The sequence below is a fragment of the Heterocephalus glaber genome, unplaced genomic scaffold (genome assembly GCF_053883595.1).
Source record: "Heterocephalus glaber isolate CG9 unplaced genomic scaffold, H.glaber_assembly_v1.0 deba00001481, whole genome shotgun sequence".
Lineage (NCBI taxonomy): Eukaryota > Metazoa > Chordata > Mammalia > Rodentia > Bathyergidae > Heterocephalus > Heterocephalus glaber.
Genome location: NW_028258317.1, coordinates 52,806,338 through 52,825,927, shown reverse-complemented (window position 1 = coordinate 52,825,927; position 19,590 = coordinate 52,806,338). Strand labels below are relative to the sequence as shown.

The window sequence follows — 19,590 nt, the reverse complement described above, 5'->3', positions numbered from 1 at the left end:
AGTATAGAAGAATCTAGAAGATGTAATGCTCTTACTTGGTTCTCTTAGTCACTCACACAGTACTCATGTAGAAAATCTTCTTGCCTCAAAGTGCAGTGAAAAAGGTAAATGCTACAATTGCTATTTCCTGCACAGAGCACACACTGGAGCCACAAGACCTGTTATAAAATATAGTCCTGCTCCCTGGGTCCTCTGTGACCTGCAGGTCTCTGTGTGCCTCACTTTCCACAACCCTAAAATGAGAATTAAAAATAGACCCAACTTTATTGGGTTATTGGGAAGGTCAAAGTAGTTAATATAAAACACTTACACCAATAGGTAAATATATCACTCTGTAAGAGTTAGCTATTATTATAAGAATGACTATTATTTCCGTTATAAAGTTCCTTTAAGAGCCCAAGTCAAGGGAATAGACAGGCAACATAGCAGAGTGGTTATGTCCTTAGTATTTAGAGACAAGTAAGTTAAAATTCAGGTTCTATCAATTACTTGCTCCATAAACTTGAAATATTTTTTTAACTCTAAACTGTAGTTTCTTCATTTTTAAAGAATAGCTTCCTCATTGGGTCATCATAAGAATTAAGGCACTGATGCATGTAAAGCACCTAGAATGTTTACAATAAATGCCTAACAAATGTTCAGTAAAATAATTGTCATTATCCATTTTCCAACTGGGTTTTCAGGTTCAAAGTGAACATTCTTACCCAGTGCTCAACAAATGCTTGCAAATACCACTTTGGTTTTTCAGTTTGCTTAGCAACTCTGAAATGAGATCAAAGGATAAATACTAAAAATAAAACATGCCAGTCATCACCCTCACCTCCCAGTGGAGGGCATCTTGGTGACAAGTCACTCTGTGATGCAGTTGGTGGTTGGTAATGAGGACTAAAAGGAGATTAAAACTCTGGATCCCTGATGCTCACTCTCCAGGCTTGTTTCTTTGTCAAATGTTTCCAAGGAATATTTCTTAAATCATTTGAGTCTCAAACCTAGCATCTTTTGTGCATGACCATGATTCACTGTGCATTATGATGAAATGATGGGGAATACTATCTGTTTTTCCAAGACCTATTAATTTTCTAAGAATTCTTAGACTACCAGGGTAATATTATGCTCAGCAAGAGATGGCTCATAAATGTGTCCAAGCTTATTTTATGATAGGAATAGACTCACAAAAGTACAAATGACTTTCTGTTAACAAAATGACAAATGAAAGGGGTTAATTAAAAAGTATAACCATTTTACACCCTTTTTTCTTGTAGCAACTTGTATTGTGAGTAGCTGTGTCTGTAGAAAGACAAAAGCTGGAAGATTCTAAAGGATAAAAAACGTTCTTAGTCACTGAGATGTTCACCTTCAGATATTTCAAATAGGTCAGTCTCATTGTCACTCAAAACTTGCTTAATAGCATACTTGACGGTCAAGAGGGCATTTGGATCAAACTTGAACAACACAAAAATTAAGACATTGTGGGTAATTGTTCATACATTCTTTAAATAGAACGGTTCAAAAACCTCAGAGATGTGTTCTACAGCTATCAGAATTTCCTTTTGAATTCAACACTCTTTAAAGGATACAAATATAAATCAAATCAGGTCCTAGTTCACAAACCCAAAATTAAAAAGGATTCATGCCTTATTCCAATACAATCTATCAGCTGATGTATCTCCAACATTGTTTCTCTTTTACTACACAATATCCAATATCCAAGTATCTCCATGTGTAGATACTTTAAGCATTTTGAGTTGATAACAAAGATAAAACTCTGCATTGCTGTATATAATCTAGGATGTTTCAGCCCCAAGTTTTCCTATATATTAAATGTGAGTTCAAAGTGGCACTAATCTTGTGTTGATACACACACACACACATGCATACAGACACACACATAGACACTAGAGTTTAACTTACATTTTCCTCATCAGAATTTGAGAAAAAAGGAAAAAGTTTATAGAAACAAAGGTGTGACTTCCAACATTTACTCCTGGTCCTCAGGGTTTGTAATAGAAAAATCAAAGGATTTCTTTCCATAAAGCATGCACTTTAAAATTGCCTAGTGTAAGATCAAAACACAACTAAAAAAAATTCACCAACAGTCTACCCTATCATCCATTTTTAACAAAGTCACAGAAATAGAAAAAGTCCATAGAAGTTTTAAAAAGAAAATTTCCTGAGTTATAGTTTCAGAATAGATAGTCAAAAAATATTGGTAAGAAAAGGAAGCAGTTTCTTGGGGAAGCAGAGCATATTAAAGTCATCCTCATTATAAGCATAGCCCCAAATAACACTTCAGCTCTCCTTGGCAACAAGGCAAAAGTTTTTCAAATAAGGAATGGAAATTTCTCGAAGCATCTAGCTAAGTTATATATCACATCGCTGTGTAGCAACATTGCCACTCTGTTGAGAGTAATAGAATAAATAACTTTCAAAGTGCTTGACTAGTAGGGAGGCCAGCTTGCAAAAACACATCTATTTGAGTATTCTTTTAACTCAATCACAGGAGGACTAGATGAGTTTGAAGTTTGGGAGTATTTCTTAAAGACTGCCAAAGTATTTTAGGTCAAGCTGTAAATTTTTCCTGAAGATCTCTTCCAAAATTATGCTGAGGACTGAGAAGAGAATCCTTCAAATGCTTCCAAGAGCAAGCTCTAATCTGTTAGGGAAAAAAATAAGTAAAAATTACATTTCCTTTCCTTTGCTTGATGCCTTCTCAAGGCTTGCTACTGCATTAGTTGAGAATTCAGGGAAGGAGTTGGGATATTGGAATATCATCGAAATCTTGTAGATATTCCCCACTATCTTCAAAGGAGCCTGAGCTCACCCACCTCTGGAAGTGCAAAGGTGACATTCTACTCACGGGGTTGGGAGGCACCCTTGGGCCAAGTGAAGTTTAAGTCTTTGGAGCCAGATGGGCTTGTGTTGCTATCCCTACTCTCACACTCTGTGTTGCCTTGAGCATATTATTTTAATCTCTCTGTGTCATATTTCCTCATCTATTAAATACCAACAATACCAACTTTACCTTCAAGATTGTTGTCATCATCAAAGATATTAACAACACATGTGTTTGATGGGCACTATTCACACTACTATAGACCACAGCCTCTAGCTCTTATGTGACTATCTCATTAGGGTTCCCTTCCCTCATCTCACACCAATAGTTCTTTAAGCAGGAACTACTCCTTTAGCAGAAATAGAATATGTTGTTAAAGCTACTTTAGACCTCAGGCATTCTCCTACATTTTAGAAAAGATTTGTTTTTTATGAATATGTTCCAGGGTACATCATATTTACTAAAGATTCAGCAAAACCTCTGACCTCCTTTGCATTTACAGTAGAAATAAAACTTGACACATTTGGAAGTTGACACTCAGTGCCCTTGACCCACTTGTGGAGGACTGTGAGGTTACACAAGTTGAAGCAACTCTGCAATTGTCAAAGTGAAAACTGGGTTTGACCCAGAGCTAGTGAGGAAGTCTCCAACCTCCTAAATCTTTCTTTGCTGGTTACTCCATAAACTAGCTCATTTCTAAAGCAAAACAAACAAAAACAAAAAACTTTCATCTCAAGTTTCTTCCTAGGTATAACTGAATCTCTCTTCTGATACTCAAACTTTTTGCTGAGAAACCTCTATAGCCAACTACATTTCCCATTCACTTATCCACTCAGGGCATCCAGTTCTGCTCTCATCACCCCACTGAAACTACCGCCATTGAGCACCTATGGTCTCCTGGTTGTCTATTACATTGGCCAAGTTCTCTCTGCTGCACTGGACCAGGCAGGGCACATTCTCCTATTGAAACACCTAACTCCATCAGCTCCTATGACCTTTCACTCTAATTCCCCTCACACATGCCTGATTCATTGTTTCTTTCAAGACCCTTTCCTTTCACGTACCTAATACTTAAACGTGTGTTTAAACATCCAGTCTTAGCCTCCTACTGTTATCACTTTATTATTCTCCTTGGATAATGCCGTCTCTGCTCAGAATTTTCATCATTATCTTTATGCTCAAGGTTCCCACACATATAGCCCTGCTCAAAATGTACCATGGGGAGGCTTATGGTGTTTTATTTACTCTACCTCTTTCATATCTAATACACACCTGCTCTACTCTAGGCCCTCATAATCTGTGAGACCGATAGATAGGCCTATAACTAGTTTCCCTATTGCCAACCTCATCTCCCTCAGACTGAACAACCTCACAGCTACTGAATGAACATATAGGTCCACCAGTGTCATAACAAATGTCCAGTGTCACAGTCACATAAATAGCTCTTTAAGAAGGATTGGTCTGCACCTTGCATCTCTATAGGGAATGGGACATTATCAGACCCCTGCAGTAGACCCCAGGTCCTGGCCTCCTGCGAGCCACTACACACAAGGCTAAAGAATAAGGACAGGAAACGAAGCTAGGACCTGATCAATGCTGGTCTAGGCAAAAAAGACAAAGGCCTCCAAACACATCCAGTATTTATTGAATACAACCATGGGAAGGAATAGGGAGCAGGGTATGCTTTGAAGGTATCTAGTGAAATATTGCCAAACACCTGGCATGATGGCACCAGGCATGGCTGTTAGGGAGTAAGCACTGATGATCTTACTTGGATAGAACAAACAGGTACTAGGACCAGGTACAACTAGAAAACAACCCATCAGGTCAGTGAGAAGCCATAATTCACGTAGGTGAAAAGGTTTTAATTGGGGTCACACTGACCTCAGCTGCACATAACTCAGCAGAGCCCTGGCACTTCACAGACCAGGACCTAGGCCTCAGTGACAGCCATTAGCAAAGGAGCAATACTAGCCCAACTCTGCTACCTGACATGCCCATTTGAGTCACACAGGGCTTTGGTCTGACTCCTGATATAAAACAATATAGCCAAATTAGGGAAGGCAAGAAGCATGTGCCACTCATAGCCCGCTAGTACTGCGCAGGGATGTCTGCTACATATCTCTATTTCCGCTCAAACATAGCTATCTAGATTTCTTATTGATGTTGAAAGCCAAATGATACCCTTCCAATAAATTCCTTTCCACGCCATTTAAAGAATTTATGCTGCTTGCAGTGAAAATCCTTGAGTAGTATACAACTCCTTATACTTTTACCATAATTACAGATGCCTGTTTCCTCCTATTGGTCCATGGCTGTGTCAAGGGAATGAACCATATGCACTCCATGTACCATATATACTTTATATACTAGGTACTTCAACTCCTGACATAGTGTCTGACGGGCCGTATCAGTCATATGCTTCTTTTATTTATTTATTTATTTATTTTTTTGGTACCAGGGATCGAACTCGGGTCCTTGCACTTGAATCATATGCTTCTTGATAGAATGGAAATTCTTTAGCAGCATTTCTGTAAAACATATGATATAGTCATGATGCTATGAAGTTATGGCACACTGTCACTTGTTTTATTATCTTATTCTTAGGCTCAGATACCCCCCCCCAAAGAAAAACACATATAAATTTCCCACAAAGTGGGGAGAAAGCAAATATTCTGGCAGATCTCACTGAATTGCAATCCTGATCCTCTGCATTCTCCATTTGTCACATCCCTATGCAAGAACTTCTTCCTAAGGTAGACAAATATCCTTCCTTGCTTTTCCCCATCCAGAGGGGTACTACTGATACATCACACCTGAGTTCCTTAGAAACACCAGTTTTTAGCAGCTAGTTCAAAGTCTAAAAATCTTTTGCAAAAAAATACTTTTCAGACCCAGCAGGATTGCTCTCAGGGTAGTACCGTGATTGTTTGTGATGGCAGAGGATTAAGGCACGGAGCAGCCCTAACAGTGGATAATCCAAGAGCTATTTGTTCACTGGCATGTCATGGATAAAGCAGGCCATCTATTATTGAGGCGAGCTGAAGGGCTGCTTCCCTGTTATATCTGGAAATTATAACATAAGCCTCTTAAGTCTTTGAAGTTCTATGAGAGGAGGGACTACCGAACACAATTCTTTCACTACAAGGAAACATGTCAAGAGTTTTTTATTTTTGTACCAGTTTCAACAAGAGCTTTAAAGATTGACTACATTCACAATGCTTGTTGAAACCTAATATTCATTGTCAGGCACTGTGGGGATGATGTGAACTCTGTTCTGAAAGACATAACACTTTCGAGAGGTGATGGCATAGAGACCCTAATAAATAGACACAAATAAAAATATCTATAGGGTGGAAAGTGAAAGCCAGCCATAGAGAGAGAAGGGACAGATTTATTTGACCTAGGAAATCATGGAATGTTTTTTAAAAACAGCTGGACCTTAAAGCATGGATAGCATTTGTAATAATCAGCTTGGCATTACTACAATGAAATACCCAAGGAAACTAATTTTAAAAAGAGAAAAGGCTTATTTAGCTCACAGTTTGGGAGGCTGAACTCCATTCATTTGGCCCCATTTACTAGGCCTTTGGTGAATGTGGCACATCACGGCTGGAGTCCAAGTAAGGGCAAAAGGGTCACATCCCCAACTGGAGCTGAGTGAGATACAGGTTGGGCAGGGCCTTGAAATTTCTTTGGAGGCTGTGAGCTCAATGATCTAAGAACCTCCACAAGGTTTCACCTTTAAAGTTCCATTCCTTCCAAAATTCCCACTCTTAGAGGACCAATCTCTTGAAGTAGATGATAAATAATCAAATACTCTGAAAACCTAAACCTGAATATATGACTATATGATTGCATTGTTTAGGACAAGCATAAGAAAAATTGAGGGAGAAAGATGGGATAGTTGGCAGATTAAAATCAGGGATGCCCAAGACAGGTTCAACTATCTGCTGCCCAAACTTAATGAGATGCTCAAATCACTCAAATTCTTTTTTTCTATTAAGTTTATTGGTACATTTTAGGTATAAAACACAGTTACATTCATCACTGGGATCGTGCACCTTTACATGACGTATCTTGGTTCTTATTTTTTCCCCATTCGCTTGCCCTCCCTTCACCCGCTCCACCTTTCCCTATTTACAAAGACTTTGTTTCCATATTTTTTCTTTTTCCTTCTTTCTTTCCCCTACCACTCCCATTTCCCCTGCTCCTTTAGACCTTTTCTTCCTATTACACAATATCAATTATGCATTTTTAATTACAATATCAGGATTTAGAGGACATTAACACAGATTTTACAGAATTTAAAAGGATACAGAAAGCATATTACAAATATCTTTTTTGAAATAAATTTGACAACTTCTAAGAAGTACCTTGGAAGACAAATTAATGAAACTGACTCTGGAAGGAATATAAAATTTGAATAGCACCTATTAAAGAAAGTATATTCCTAGCTTGAAAACCTACCTACATGACAACAACAGGCTCATATACATTTTAACTGATGAATTATATCAAACAATTAAAGCAGAAAAAAGAAGGAACACTTCTCCCCTCGTTTTAGGAAATCAACATTGTGCTAATCCTAAAACTGGATAAAGATAATAGAAGAAAAAAGTATGAACATAGATAAAAATTTGTTTACCAAAACAAACAATTAGAAGTCAGATCTGACAGTATGTAGAAAGTGGTTTTGTTATAGGGATGGCAGTGTTGGTTCAGCACTGGAAGATCCACCCCCATAAGTCATCATTTTAACAGAAGAAAGGAAAAAGCCATATGATCCTGTCAGTAGTTGGAGAAAAAGTATTGGACTAAATTCTACAGCTGTTCATGGTAAAAGCTATCAGGAGACTAGAAGTAGTGGAACAGAACCTTCTCAACAGATAAAAGGCATGTATGTACTCCATACTTCCAGCAAAAATGACTTATATGAATGGAAAAGATACAATGCTTTCTCCCTAAGGTGGCGAACGAAGGCAGACATGCCTACTCTTTATCTGTCCCTTAAACTTTGAAACATAGGCCCAAACCAAAAGAGTCTGGCAATAAAAAGAAACAAATAGCATAGAATTGGCAAGGTAGAAGTAAAATCTTTATATGTAGATGAAATGATCATCTACAGAGAAAATACTAAGAAATCTCTAGGAGCCCCTAGAACTTGTATTTGAATTTAGCAGGATTAGAAAACAAAAAGTTTATATAAAAATTCAGGTCTGTGTATACTTGCTATAAATGAAGAATTGGATATTGAAATTTAAAAGTTATGCAGGAGTACAAAGGGCCCAGAAAAGTAAAAAGAAAAAAAAATAACAGTGTTGGAAGACATTTATTGCCTAATTTTAAGACTTCCTCTAAAGCTACAGTAATCAAGGCAGTGTTGGCATAAAGAAAGACATATAGATCAATGGAATAAAACAGAGAATCTAGAAATAGAACCACACATATATGGTTCACTGATTTTTGAAAGATTACTTAATATTAACATTTTATAGAACATAAACTCAACTCAAAAGCAGAGGAAAAGATAGTGTTTTCAACAAATGGTACTAGGACACTTAGTATCCATATGTCAAAAATTAACCTCAACACTTTATTTCCATACATAAAAATAACTTGAAAAGATCTTTGAACCTAAATACGAAAGACTAAAACTACAAAACATTAAGAAAAAATTATAAGGGAAAATGTTCATGAATTTAGGGTAGGCAAGAATTTCCTAGGATACAAAAAACATGATGTATAAAAGAAAAAAATTGATAAATGAGATTCCATCAAAATTTAGAACTTTAAAGGGCATCGTTAAGAAAATGAAAAGTAGCCCTTAAACAAAACATATTTATAATACATATAACCTATGACCAGAATATATAAAGAACTCTTACAGCTCATTAATAGACAACCCAATTAAAAAGTAGACACAAGAAGATGATAAATAGCCAGTACAGCACAAAGAAAGGTGTACAACACTAGAATCAGAAAAATACTAATCAGTACAATAACAAGATCATATTATACACTCATTAGGGAGATTAAGTTAAAACTTTTAAAATAACAAATGTCAGCTTAGGTGTGAAGCAGTCAGAACTTTCTAATACTGGTAATGTGAATGTAAAATGATAAAACCATTTTGGAAAACAATAAAAATTTTTTGTATTACTGTTAAGAACCAACAGTTCTGTTCTTAAGTTCTTACTTAAGAGAATGAAAGCACATGTTCACAATAAATAGATTTGCACATACAAGTTGACTATTCCTTATCTGAAATTCTTGGGACCAGAAGTGTTTCAGATTTTGGTTTGAAGTCCACTTGATCTGCAAAGAGGATAGCTACTCCTGCTTTTTTGGGGGTGGGGTTCCTGTAGCTTGGAGTATTGTTTTCCTCCCTTTAACTTTCAGTCTATGAGTTTCTTTTTGAATTGTGTTTCTTGTATGCAGCATATTGTTGGATCTTGCTTCTTGACCTGATCTACCAGTCTATTTCTTTTAATTGGTGAATGGAGATCATTAACATTATTGGTTATAACTGATACGTATTGACTTATCATTGTCATGACATTTTCTTTTCATTGGCCTCTCCCCCTTTGTGTTTAATTTCTTGTCATGGCCAATGGATTCAATCTGCTGGACTCCCTGGGGTTGTGATTCTCATTGTCTTTTCTTAGGATATTGTCTAAAAATTTTTTGGAGTGCTGGGTTGGTATTCATGAAATTCCTAAGGTGCTCTTTGTCATGAAAGTGTCTTATTTCTCCATCCATTTTGAAAGATAGTTTTGCAGGGTACATCAGTCTAGGTTGGAGGCTGTTTTCCTTTAGGGCTTGAAATCCGTCACTCCATGCTCTTCTTGCCTTGAGGGTGTGTGTTGAGAAGTCTGCTGTGATTCTGATGGGCTTTCCTTTGCATGTGATTTGTTTCTTTTCTCTAACTGCTTGTAGAATTTTGTTCTTCTGTTGGGTTTCTGGAATCTTAACTATTATATGCCTATGTGTAGATTTTTTTTTTATCACAGCTACTTGAAGTCCTGTATGCCTCACTCATCTGTATGTCCTTCCCTGCTTGGGAAGTTTTCTGCCATCACTTCTGTGAACAGTTTTTTTTATGTCATCTGCACTCTCTCCTGTTTCTTCATTGACTCCAATCAGTCTTATGTTATTCTTCTTTGCATCGTCTAGCAGCTGCTAGATTGATTTCTCATAGTCCCTTAGTATTTCAAAGAGATTTTTCTTTTCCTGGTCACTAATTCCAATCTTATTTTCTTTTTTCTAAAAATTCCAATCTTATTTTCTATATCTGAAATTCTGTCCTCACATTGGCTCATTGTGCTGAAATCACTCAAATTCTTGAAACCCAAATATTGGTTAGTAAGAGATAGAAACAGGACTATTCCTAAAGTGACTCAACATAAGAGACTCTGCTAGTTTAAGAAGCAGGACTTTCAATGAATATTATATCCCAAGATGGAAGTCACAAAATACAGTAACTATATGCTAAAAAGTTTGAAGATGCCAATGAAAGCATAAAGCCCCATGATAATAAATTATTTTTCCCTCTCAGCATAATGTGATCTTGGCTGACCTCTGCTATCATAGCAGGAAACATCCTAACAATCTCCAGGCATCTTACTGGGATCAGGCCAGGTTGCGGATAGCAGTTTTCCATTCAACAAATCTGTGTAGAGAGGAACTCAGATGCCTCCCTCCCGGCCATTGGCCTTGATAGTAAGGAGAGTGGCCATGTATGGCCTCCACCCAGTAAAGCCACTTAGGGCAGGAGGAGCAGACAGAAATGACCTGTCCACACAGGTGATCCCAAGTGGAGGGGTCAGGAAAGAGAGCTCTGGAACCCAGCCTGACCGGCAGGGAAGCTAAGGCTTAGGGACCCGCCAGAGTGCAGGAGGGATGAGAGATCTCTTTACCCAGGAGCTTCATAGAAGGCACCATAATCATCAATAATAGAGCTGACCGATGCTGAGGCACCAGCTCGGCAGGATAGGTAAGTGGGAAGCAGGCTGGGGTGGGAGGAAGAAGGATGGTGCAGGGAGCAAATCATTTCTCACATGAACCAAGAATTCATAGAGAAAGAAGTGTAAGCCCTTGGGAGAGACTATCTACCAAGTGTGAAAGTTGGTCTTATTCCTTCACTTACGCACTTGCTCAGCCACACAACAGTGAGATGTGGCTCAATGCTTAAAATAGAATCAAATGATAAGAAAAAAAAAGATTCTTACTCTGGTTGTAATAAAGAGCAAATGGCAAAACTATAAGAAAAGAAATAAATTTTCCTAAGCTCTCGAGAAGCTATGTGGGAACGTTGTCTGAATTAGAAGAACCAATGTTTATAATGTTTATAAAATACAAATGTAGCCATACTAAGAGTATGAATAGGCCTGGGGATATGCCTCAGTGGCAGAGTGTTTGCCTAACAGGTGTGAGGCCTCGGGTTCAGGATGTTCAGATTACTAGACTGACATCCTGCCTACTGCTCTAAGGAGGCAGATAAGGCCTTGGGTTCAATCTCTACCACCATAAAAAAGAAAAAAAGAAAAACCCATCAGATTGCATGTATAAAATTCTCACTATGTGTTTAACGTACTCTTCATAACAGTGCTATGAGATGGTAAGGAAAGAGAGAGACACAAACAGGATGAGACAACACAGCTAGAAAGAGCAGATCCTCAATTCTAACCCAAGCCATCCAGTGCAGAGTTCTTTTTAGCCACTAGGCTTAAGCTGCAGTTCATATAGGAAATGACTTATGAAGGGGCAGAATGATCCAGGAGCGCACACACACACACACACACACACACACACACACAAATGTACAAGGACACTTTCATGGTCTGATGCTGGATTCATTCATTCAACAAATCCATCTAGTCAATAAATACTTATTGAGCATCTACTATGTGCCAGGGCCTTTTCTATATATGGAGGATTGTGGCTTCCATGATCCATACACATCTGGAATAGCAAATGAATGTTACTCAATGTGGCATAAAGAGTAGTGTTTTATGGGTTTGGTCAGTCTGACGCATTGCATTTTCAGGATCCACACTCTTCCCCATGTCTGAGATATAATTAGATCTCTGATGCAGAGTTTCCAATATAGTGAGGGTGCAGAAGTCCAGACTCTTCAAAGTCAGGAATGTCAGCAGCAATGCAGAGGAAAGAACTAGTGGAGTTGAGGGGGAGGCCCCACCCCGGGGCTGCCAGTCCCTTGGTCCATGACCATGACTGGCAGCTGTCTGGGCCTTCACATAGTTCTCTGTGAAAGGAGGCACTCGTGCTGGGTGACCTTGAGGGCCCAGCACTAGGATCAGAGCTCCTAGGTAGAGCCAGGGCAGACCCACGATCACTGTCAAGTACACCGTGCTACAGCGACGTTCAACCTCATACCAGTAACATCAGGACAGAACCAAGGAACAGCACATCATACTTTAGGAATGATGTGGCCAAATTTCTGGGGTCAGTCATCGCTCTGAGAGGCATCCAAGGAACATTCCAGACTTGTGCTGGCTTCCAGCCTCTATGTAATGGGGCTATTCTTCTGTTTGGAGAGCTCCGAGACGATAATCTTGTAGGTCCTGGTAAGGGAGACAGGAACTGTCTTACGAATCTTACGATGTCAGGGCGGGATGCTGAAGCAGCCCTCCAGAGTCAGAAAAAGGGCCATCATCTGCAGGAAGGGGAGCACTGCCCTGCTCTCCCAGGAAGGTCCCTCGGGCTCCCAGCCAGTGTTTGGCTCCAGCTGGACCTCAGGAAATATCGGCCGGATTTATCACTGTTAATAATAACTGGCCCGTGACTGAGTGCACAGAACTGAAAACCAGATGACTGAGCCACCATCTGAGGTTTGAGGACACTTAAGTGTCTGTAACAGAGAAGGGACAAGTTTGGGGGAGGGAAAGGGACACACCTGTGTACTAGAATGAGATTACTGGCACCCTCAACCATGTCCCCTGGCCTGCCCCTTGGGACCATAAGACTCCATGACTGTCTTCCTACCTCGAATACTATCTCTGGCTCTCAGCAAGAAACTGTCCCAAATGTTTCCTGTTTGAGACAGTTTCACCATCCCTGACTCCTATTGTATAAAAAAGGAGGTCTTCCCTACAACAAGTGCTTTGAAGTTTTTTTTTTTTTTGGAGACAGGGTCTCGCTATGTAGTTTAGGCTGGCCTTGAACTCACTATGTAGTCCAGGCTGGGTTCAAACTTGAAGGAATCCTCCTGCTTCAGCCTCCCAAGTGCTGGGATTACAGGTGTGTGCCACCACACCTGGCATGAAATTTTCTTAACCTCCCTTTTACCTGACCCATTTCCATATTTACCTTTTCCAGCCAGATAACTCAGTGCTTTGAACTTTTTTTTTCTCTAGAAAATATATTGGTATTAAGGACTGAATCCAGGACCTATACAATGAGCCACATTCCCACCATTTTTTATTTTGAGACAGGCTCATGCTAAGTCACTAAGTTGCCCATCCTAGGCACAAACTTTCAATCCTCCTGCCTTCGCCTCCCAGAGTGCTGGGATAACACCATACTTGGCTCTGGACTGCTAATTAAAGAGCTGTACCTGGCTTTATTTTTACCTGCTTCCCTTCCTCATTTCCTCCAATGGCTTCCTTATAGTGCTAAAATTACAGGTACTAAGCAATAATGTCCAAGAATGAGAGAGAAGCCAAAATCCACTCAATGACTAATTTGAATTATAAGATTAATGCTAATAATCCTCAGCCAGTGTTCCTGCCCCTGCAGCCAGTATGAAGAAAATAGAATAAACAGTTTCAATTTTAGTTCAGGAACCATTGCTCAAAAGAGTTCCAATACTCTCTGAACTGTGAATAAGATAAAGATGATTTTTATTAAATGCAAATGAATGAATAAAGAAGATTTGTATAAGATAAAATGGATCCCTTATTTCTTGGATTTAATTCTAACCTAAGATTTAGAACTGAGTTTAAATTTGAGTCTGACATACATAATCTTGCCTTCTTTGACAAGTTAGGAATTCATTATCCTACACAAAGCATAGAGGGAACCAAGAACATATAGTAACCATTGGCAAAACTAGAAAGAAGGCAAGATTGGATTGCAGTAGTTGGTTACCTCCCCCAGCGCAGCTACCTTTCCCTGAGGGCACCCTCCATTGTGGTGCACAACCCAAGCCAACAGGCCGCTTTGGTCAGAAGTCACCTATTCTGTGCCCCAGGGAGAAAGAGCATATTGCAAAATAGCTATGAACTAGGGGACACTGGGACTGAATCAGAGATGCTTAGAGACCTGTTACTCTAGAAAAATCAAAGGGATGGACCTCAAATACAATTTCAGGAAGCAGGGGAGATATCTGAGACACAGGAACTACTCCAACTACCCCAAGATTTGATCCTCCTGTGATAAAAACCCTAACTTGCAAATTAGTTTCCAGACTTACCTTCCTTCACTGGGCTCTAGCTTTGCTCTCTCCACAGTATATTATCCTATTGACCAAGGACATTTTGGAAGTGCCATTTGCTTTCCAACTACTTGTGGATAAAAGACTCTGAAATGAGCAACTGTCTATGGTAGATTCAGTACACGTAGGTGGACAGAACCTGTGTCAAAGGGATTTTGCAGCAAGATGAAGTAATTTTGCATAGAGGCTTGTGAACAGCTCGGCAAATTTCAGCCTAGGACAATCTTATTATCTTTAATTTACCAGCCAAGAAATGGGTTAATATGGGAAATTCTTACTGATGGCTTCTCAGTCAGCAGCCACAGCAATTGGCACAAATTTATCTCTCTGCCCCCGAGTCCACAGTGGACTGTTATGCCTAAGTCCTGGCCTTTGGAAAATTAGATCTGTAACAACTGAAGCCTAACCTGCCTGCTCCACCCTAGAGCACTCATAGAATGAATGAATTTCCCCCAGCCAAGCCAGTGGTCCCAGTCCTAAACCAGAAAGCAGTGGCTGCTTAAAAGAACGCAGAAGGGAAAGCCACAGTGCCTCCATTATACTGTTAAACTGTAATCTCCTTTTCCTATAAGCATCTTCCTGTTTTCCCTAAGGGGTGTTTCACGGCCACACTGCTGAAGAGGTCCAGTTCAGTGGAGCACTTCCTGCGGGCCTGGCAGGATCTGGCGCTCAGCAGGCTCTGGCATGCCCACTGACCCAGAGGCAGGCTGGAAGGGGGTACCCTGACAGAGTGCTGCGGGAGTGGGGCTCTGGGATTCAGGTGCTTGATCTCAGGAGTGGTGCTTTTTTTTTTTTTCAGGGCCACACCAGAGTGAGGTGTGCCAGGAGCCTAGGACACATGATTTAATGAGTGATTGACTCTCAGGATCATACAAATGGTTCTTTAGTCCTGGCCCTGCTTCGGGCCCACAGCACAGATGTGTGTGTGTGTGTAAACCCATATTATGGGAGTCTAGAATCCTTAAAGTGTAGTCTCTTGACCAACAGCAGCAGCAGCAGCAGCAGCATCACCTGGTAACTTGCAGGAAATACTCAGGCCTACTTCACACTCATCAAATGAGAAACTCAAAGACTAACATGCCCACCAGATTATTCTATTGCAGTTGAAGTTTGAGAAGCTCTGCTAGAGAAAAACACATTCCAAAGCCAGTCCCATGTTATATATAAGGCCGCCTCTCAAAATGCTTTGCACACAACAGGGAAGGGGCTGGGGTGGTGAAGTAAAAGGCCCTTTTCTAAAGCTATGAGTCAGGCAGGAATCTCTCTGATAATAAATCAAGAATTGTTTTTTTCTCAGATACCTCCAACTAAACTGTAGTAAAGTGGTGGCAAGTGTTGGAGATAAAGATAACTACTGAATTAGTTCCTTCCTGTTTCTTCCAATAAACAGCCCAGGGCTGGCTACTCATTGACACCATGTGACACAGACCAGCCATTTGAGTACTTGTAGACTCAGCTTCTCACTTCTGCAAAATGATACTAATGTCACCTACCCATGAGGGTCAGAGAGGCTAAAAGGAAGTCTGGGCAAATTGAACTGTGGTGACAGTTTGGACGTCTTCACCAGGCACTCTGGGCTCTATTCTTCACCAGGGAGCTAAACTGGATTGGGTGGGGACAACTGATTGAGGCAGGAACTTAGTAGCATTCACATACAGTGCTGTTTCTTAACAGAGACTGCTTTGCAGTCCAAATGGCCTAGTGGTGGCAAACCTATAGCACACCTGCTGTGTGGGCTGTTAGTATCATTACAAATTCTAAAAGGTTCTTCATCACACATTGGGCTCCTAAATGGTGGTGAAGCAAGGGAGAAAGGAATGGAGAGGTGCAGTTGGGTAACAGGAATCAATTTTTTTCCCCCATGAAAATGAAGAGTGAGACTGGGTATTTACCTCAGTGGGGCCATCGCTTGCCTTGCAAGCACAATGTCCCAAGTTCAATCCCCAGTACCCAAAAACAAAACAAAACAAAACAAAAATGAAGGATGAGAAGTAACCCGAATCCTCTACGTTTAAATTCTGCCACTGAACCCAAACACTGGGTAGTAAGGCAATGACTAATGCCCTCAGACTGCGCAAGTTCAGACAGCCGAGATGAGATGGAGTTTCCTCTTTTGTCCAGAGTTGGATGTACAGAGGAGGGCGAGGAGAAGGATGAAACCAGGCAGCAAAACTAGTGTCCTGCACCGAGGGCAAGGGGCAGGTCGGAGTACTGAGGTCCAATAACAGAAGGGGGGACTCTTTCTGCCAAGCTGGATAAGGAGTACCGGCCAGACTTCCTGCTCACACAGGTGTCTAAGGACCAGCGGGGCTGACGGCCTGCAGGGGGCACAGGGCTGCCAAGTGGCCTTTCTCCCTCCCACCAGAGTGCGGGGAGGTGGAGCTGCTCCGAGCTCCCACCCGTGGCCAGATACACAAAGGCCGCCTGCCCCTTCTCTGCCTGGGCCACCCCGCAGCGCAGCCGTGGGTTGAAGGGGGACCGTGCCTCACTCACTTTTCCTCAGAGAGGAATTAACTCCAAGGTAACACTGTCCACGTGCTGAGGGGCAAAGGGGCAGGGTGGGGGAGGCAACCAACAAGGAAAGAAGTTCACCTGGGCCTTTCTTCGTGGGGCCCCTTACCTTCCTCATTTAAAATCCACGGCCGAAACGCAAGCACCGAGTCGAAGCCACAAGTGCCCTCTTCAAAGGCACAGGAGCCGAAAGGCAGGTCAAGGGCACCCGAGAGCTGCAGGGCTGCAGGCACAAAGCGACTTTCAGTTCGGAGCGTTAACAACAGCCCCCCTCTCCCCAGCCACCTGCTAAAAGTGCGGGAGGCCACGCAGGAAGGGTGTCTTGCTTCCCCCAGCGCCCCGGGCCTCCGCCGCGTGACCCCGTGCGCACCCGCACCCCAGCCTTGGCCCGGGCGGGAGGGGAGAGGCTGCGGAGTAGGACTAGGAGGAGGCACCCACGTGGCCTGGCTCTGCCCGCCAGCCCCGCACCCGGGCAGCAGGAGCGAGTCGCTAGAGCGCCCCCCGGGTGTCCCCCAGCTGCGGCCCTTACCGTGCGCCACCAGCAGGACGCTCCTTAGCAGCATGGTCGCGCCTGAGGGCGGAGGACTGGCAAGGGGTGCGGGCTACCAGCCCGCGGGGACCCGCTGCCCCTGGTGGAAGGGAGCGTGGGAGGAGGGGCGCTGCGGGTGGGGCCGGGAGAAGCGCAAAGGCAAAGCGAGCTCCCGGAGCTGCCCAACTTTGCAGAGCGGGCGGAGGGGCAAGCGGAGGTGCGGGGTGCAGCCCTGGTCCCGGGCAACGGCGGCGCTGGAGGGGAGGAGACAGCTGCACACTTTGGAAAGGGCAGCCACCCCCGGGAAGAGCAGAGGTCGGGCACGCAGCGCCTTCGCCCAGGGTTTTAGAGCTTGGAAGCAGACCCCTTGCAGACACATGGAAGGGGCAGGCTTTCCAGGACTCCCTCGGCTGGGCTGGGCTGGGCTGGGCTGGGACGGGACGGGACAGAGCCGCCTGCCCCGCCCATCCGCGGTGGGAACCAGTTTATTTCAGGGGCCAGCCTCTCCGCATCTGGCATGTCAGTCCCGCAGGGCTGGCCCTAATTTTAACTTCATCTCCCCAAATTGGAAGACGGTGGAATTCTCTTAGGAGAGCCTAAGGAAACTTTAGAACCGGTGGGGTGGACTAAGCTGGGTATCTCCGACGTTTCAGCATTAATGGCCCGGTACTGCTAACCCTGGAATATCACACACATGCCCTTTTTTTTAGCCAGTGGAATGTCTGGCATGCCTGGGGCTCAGCATTCCCTCTGCCCAACAAAATGCGGGCATTCCTCCTCTTCACAGAGCCATGCTAGATTGGTCAGTAGAACGTTCTGAACTGAGATGTGGGGGCAGGTACTTCTGAGGAATCTATTTGCTTTGAGCATTAAGTGGGTCTCCAACAATATTCTTTCCAGTAAGGAAGTTTTGTTTTCTTAATCTTTATAATTCTGTGCAGGCAGTTTTACAACTATGGCAATGGTTCTCAGAGTTGGGGGTGCATCAGAATCCGCTGGAAGGCCCCTCCTCTGAGTTCCTGATCCAGTAGATCTAGGATGGGGCCCATCATTTTGCAAATTCCTAAACAGTTTCCAGTTGCTGTGGGTCTAGGACTGCATGTTGAGGATCACTGGCCTTACAAACTCCTTTTCAACCATCAAAGCCCCGTTCCTGTGCCTTCACCTTGTTCCCAGAGTCCCGGTTTTCCTTGTCTTTCATTAGCTCCTTCTCCTCTGAACACTAAACACTAAACCATGAGCACTAAAGTGTCTCCAGGTTCTGGCCCTTCATCTCCTACTTTTCTTTCCCCTGCTTCAGTGATTTCATCCAGTCTCATAGTTTTAAACATTGATTATAGGTTAATGACTCCCACATGTCTGTTTCTAGCCCAGACCAATCACTCCAAACTCTTGTATTTTCTATCTCATGGCCACTTCAACATTTTCATTTGGATGCTTTAGACCTTTCTCATACTTAACAGGTCCTGGCACAAATGTCTCCTTCCTTCCTAGCGCAGCCCCTCTGCCATCTCAATTAAAAGAATTGCTTTCCCCTGTCGCTTAGAAGATTCAAATCTTTCCAGTTCAGGATTAAAAATACAGCAGGAACTGACCAACTCCTTGTCCATAGCTGTCAGTCTGGGGTTCCTCGGTGGCCTCCTGACCATGGTGTTGTCAGGGTTTGCAAGGGAATAGATTTAATGCAGGATACATAATTTATAGGATTATTTTATAATATTCACCCAAAATGTCACATGCAGAGGAGTGCAAGAGACTTGTCCACACACTAGAGACCTGAAGAATCCTGCCGAGGGCCTGGATCCCATGGCAGTGTTCCACAGAAGTCCAGCTAAAGGCCCAAAGTCCAAGGGAATGTCCTCCCTGAGTCCAGCCAGTGGCCCAGAGCCCATGGCAAAGTCTCATGCAAGTCTTTATTGAGGATCTGCACTGGGAAAGTCCAAAAGCCAGTGGTGGAAGCTAGAAAGTCTGTCCCAGCAGAGTGATGGATCTGTGCCACCAGGCTGAGGGACCTGCATTGGAGCCAGGAAGCAATACTCAAGGTGAAGAGCAAAGCTCCCCTGATGAGAACAGCAGCCATTCCCAGTGACAGTGAGGACCCGAGCTCCTCTGATGACAACAGCCAAGTTCACAACAGGAAACCAGCCGCAGCAAGCCTCCCCAGAAAAATCAACAACATACCATCTTCCCCTCCAGTTCTCTTTTTATGCTATTGGCAACAGTCCTCAGGTGGGTCTTCCATACCCAGAACCACGCTGG

The 19,590-nt window shown here is 42.5% G+C and overlaps 1 protein-coding gene across 3 annotated transcripts in view; it reads right to left on the bottom strand.

Moving 5' to 3' along the window:
- The window catches only part of Mamdc2 (MAM domain containing 2), a 177,342-nt gene extending 159,594 nt beyond the window's left edge, over positions 1 to 17,748 (bottom strand). For 2 of the 3 annotated variants that reach the window (XR_002392433.2, XM_021252726.2), the window contains exons 1-2: positions 17,332 to 17,748; positions 16,912 to 17,025 (exon numbers count right to left, since the gene is read on the bottom strand). Coding sequence is in view for 2 of the 3 variants with exons in the window: in XM_021252726.2 (XP_021108385.1) it covers positions 16,912 to 17,025; positions 17,332 to 17,365 (148 nt within the window). In the remaining variant the exon portion in view is untranslated. The remainder of the gene's footprint in view (positions 1 to 16,911; positions 17,026 to 17,331) is intronic. The other variant, XM_004838163.4, reaches the window with a different exon arrangement.
- Positions 17,749 to 19,590: the final 1,842 nt, after the last annotated feature.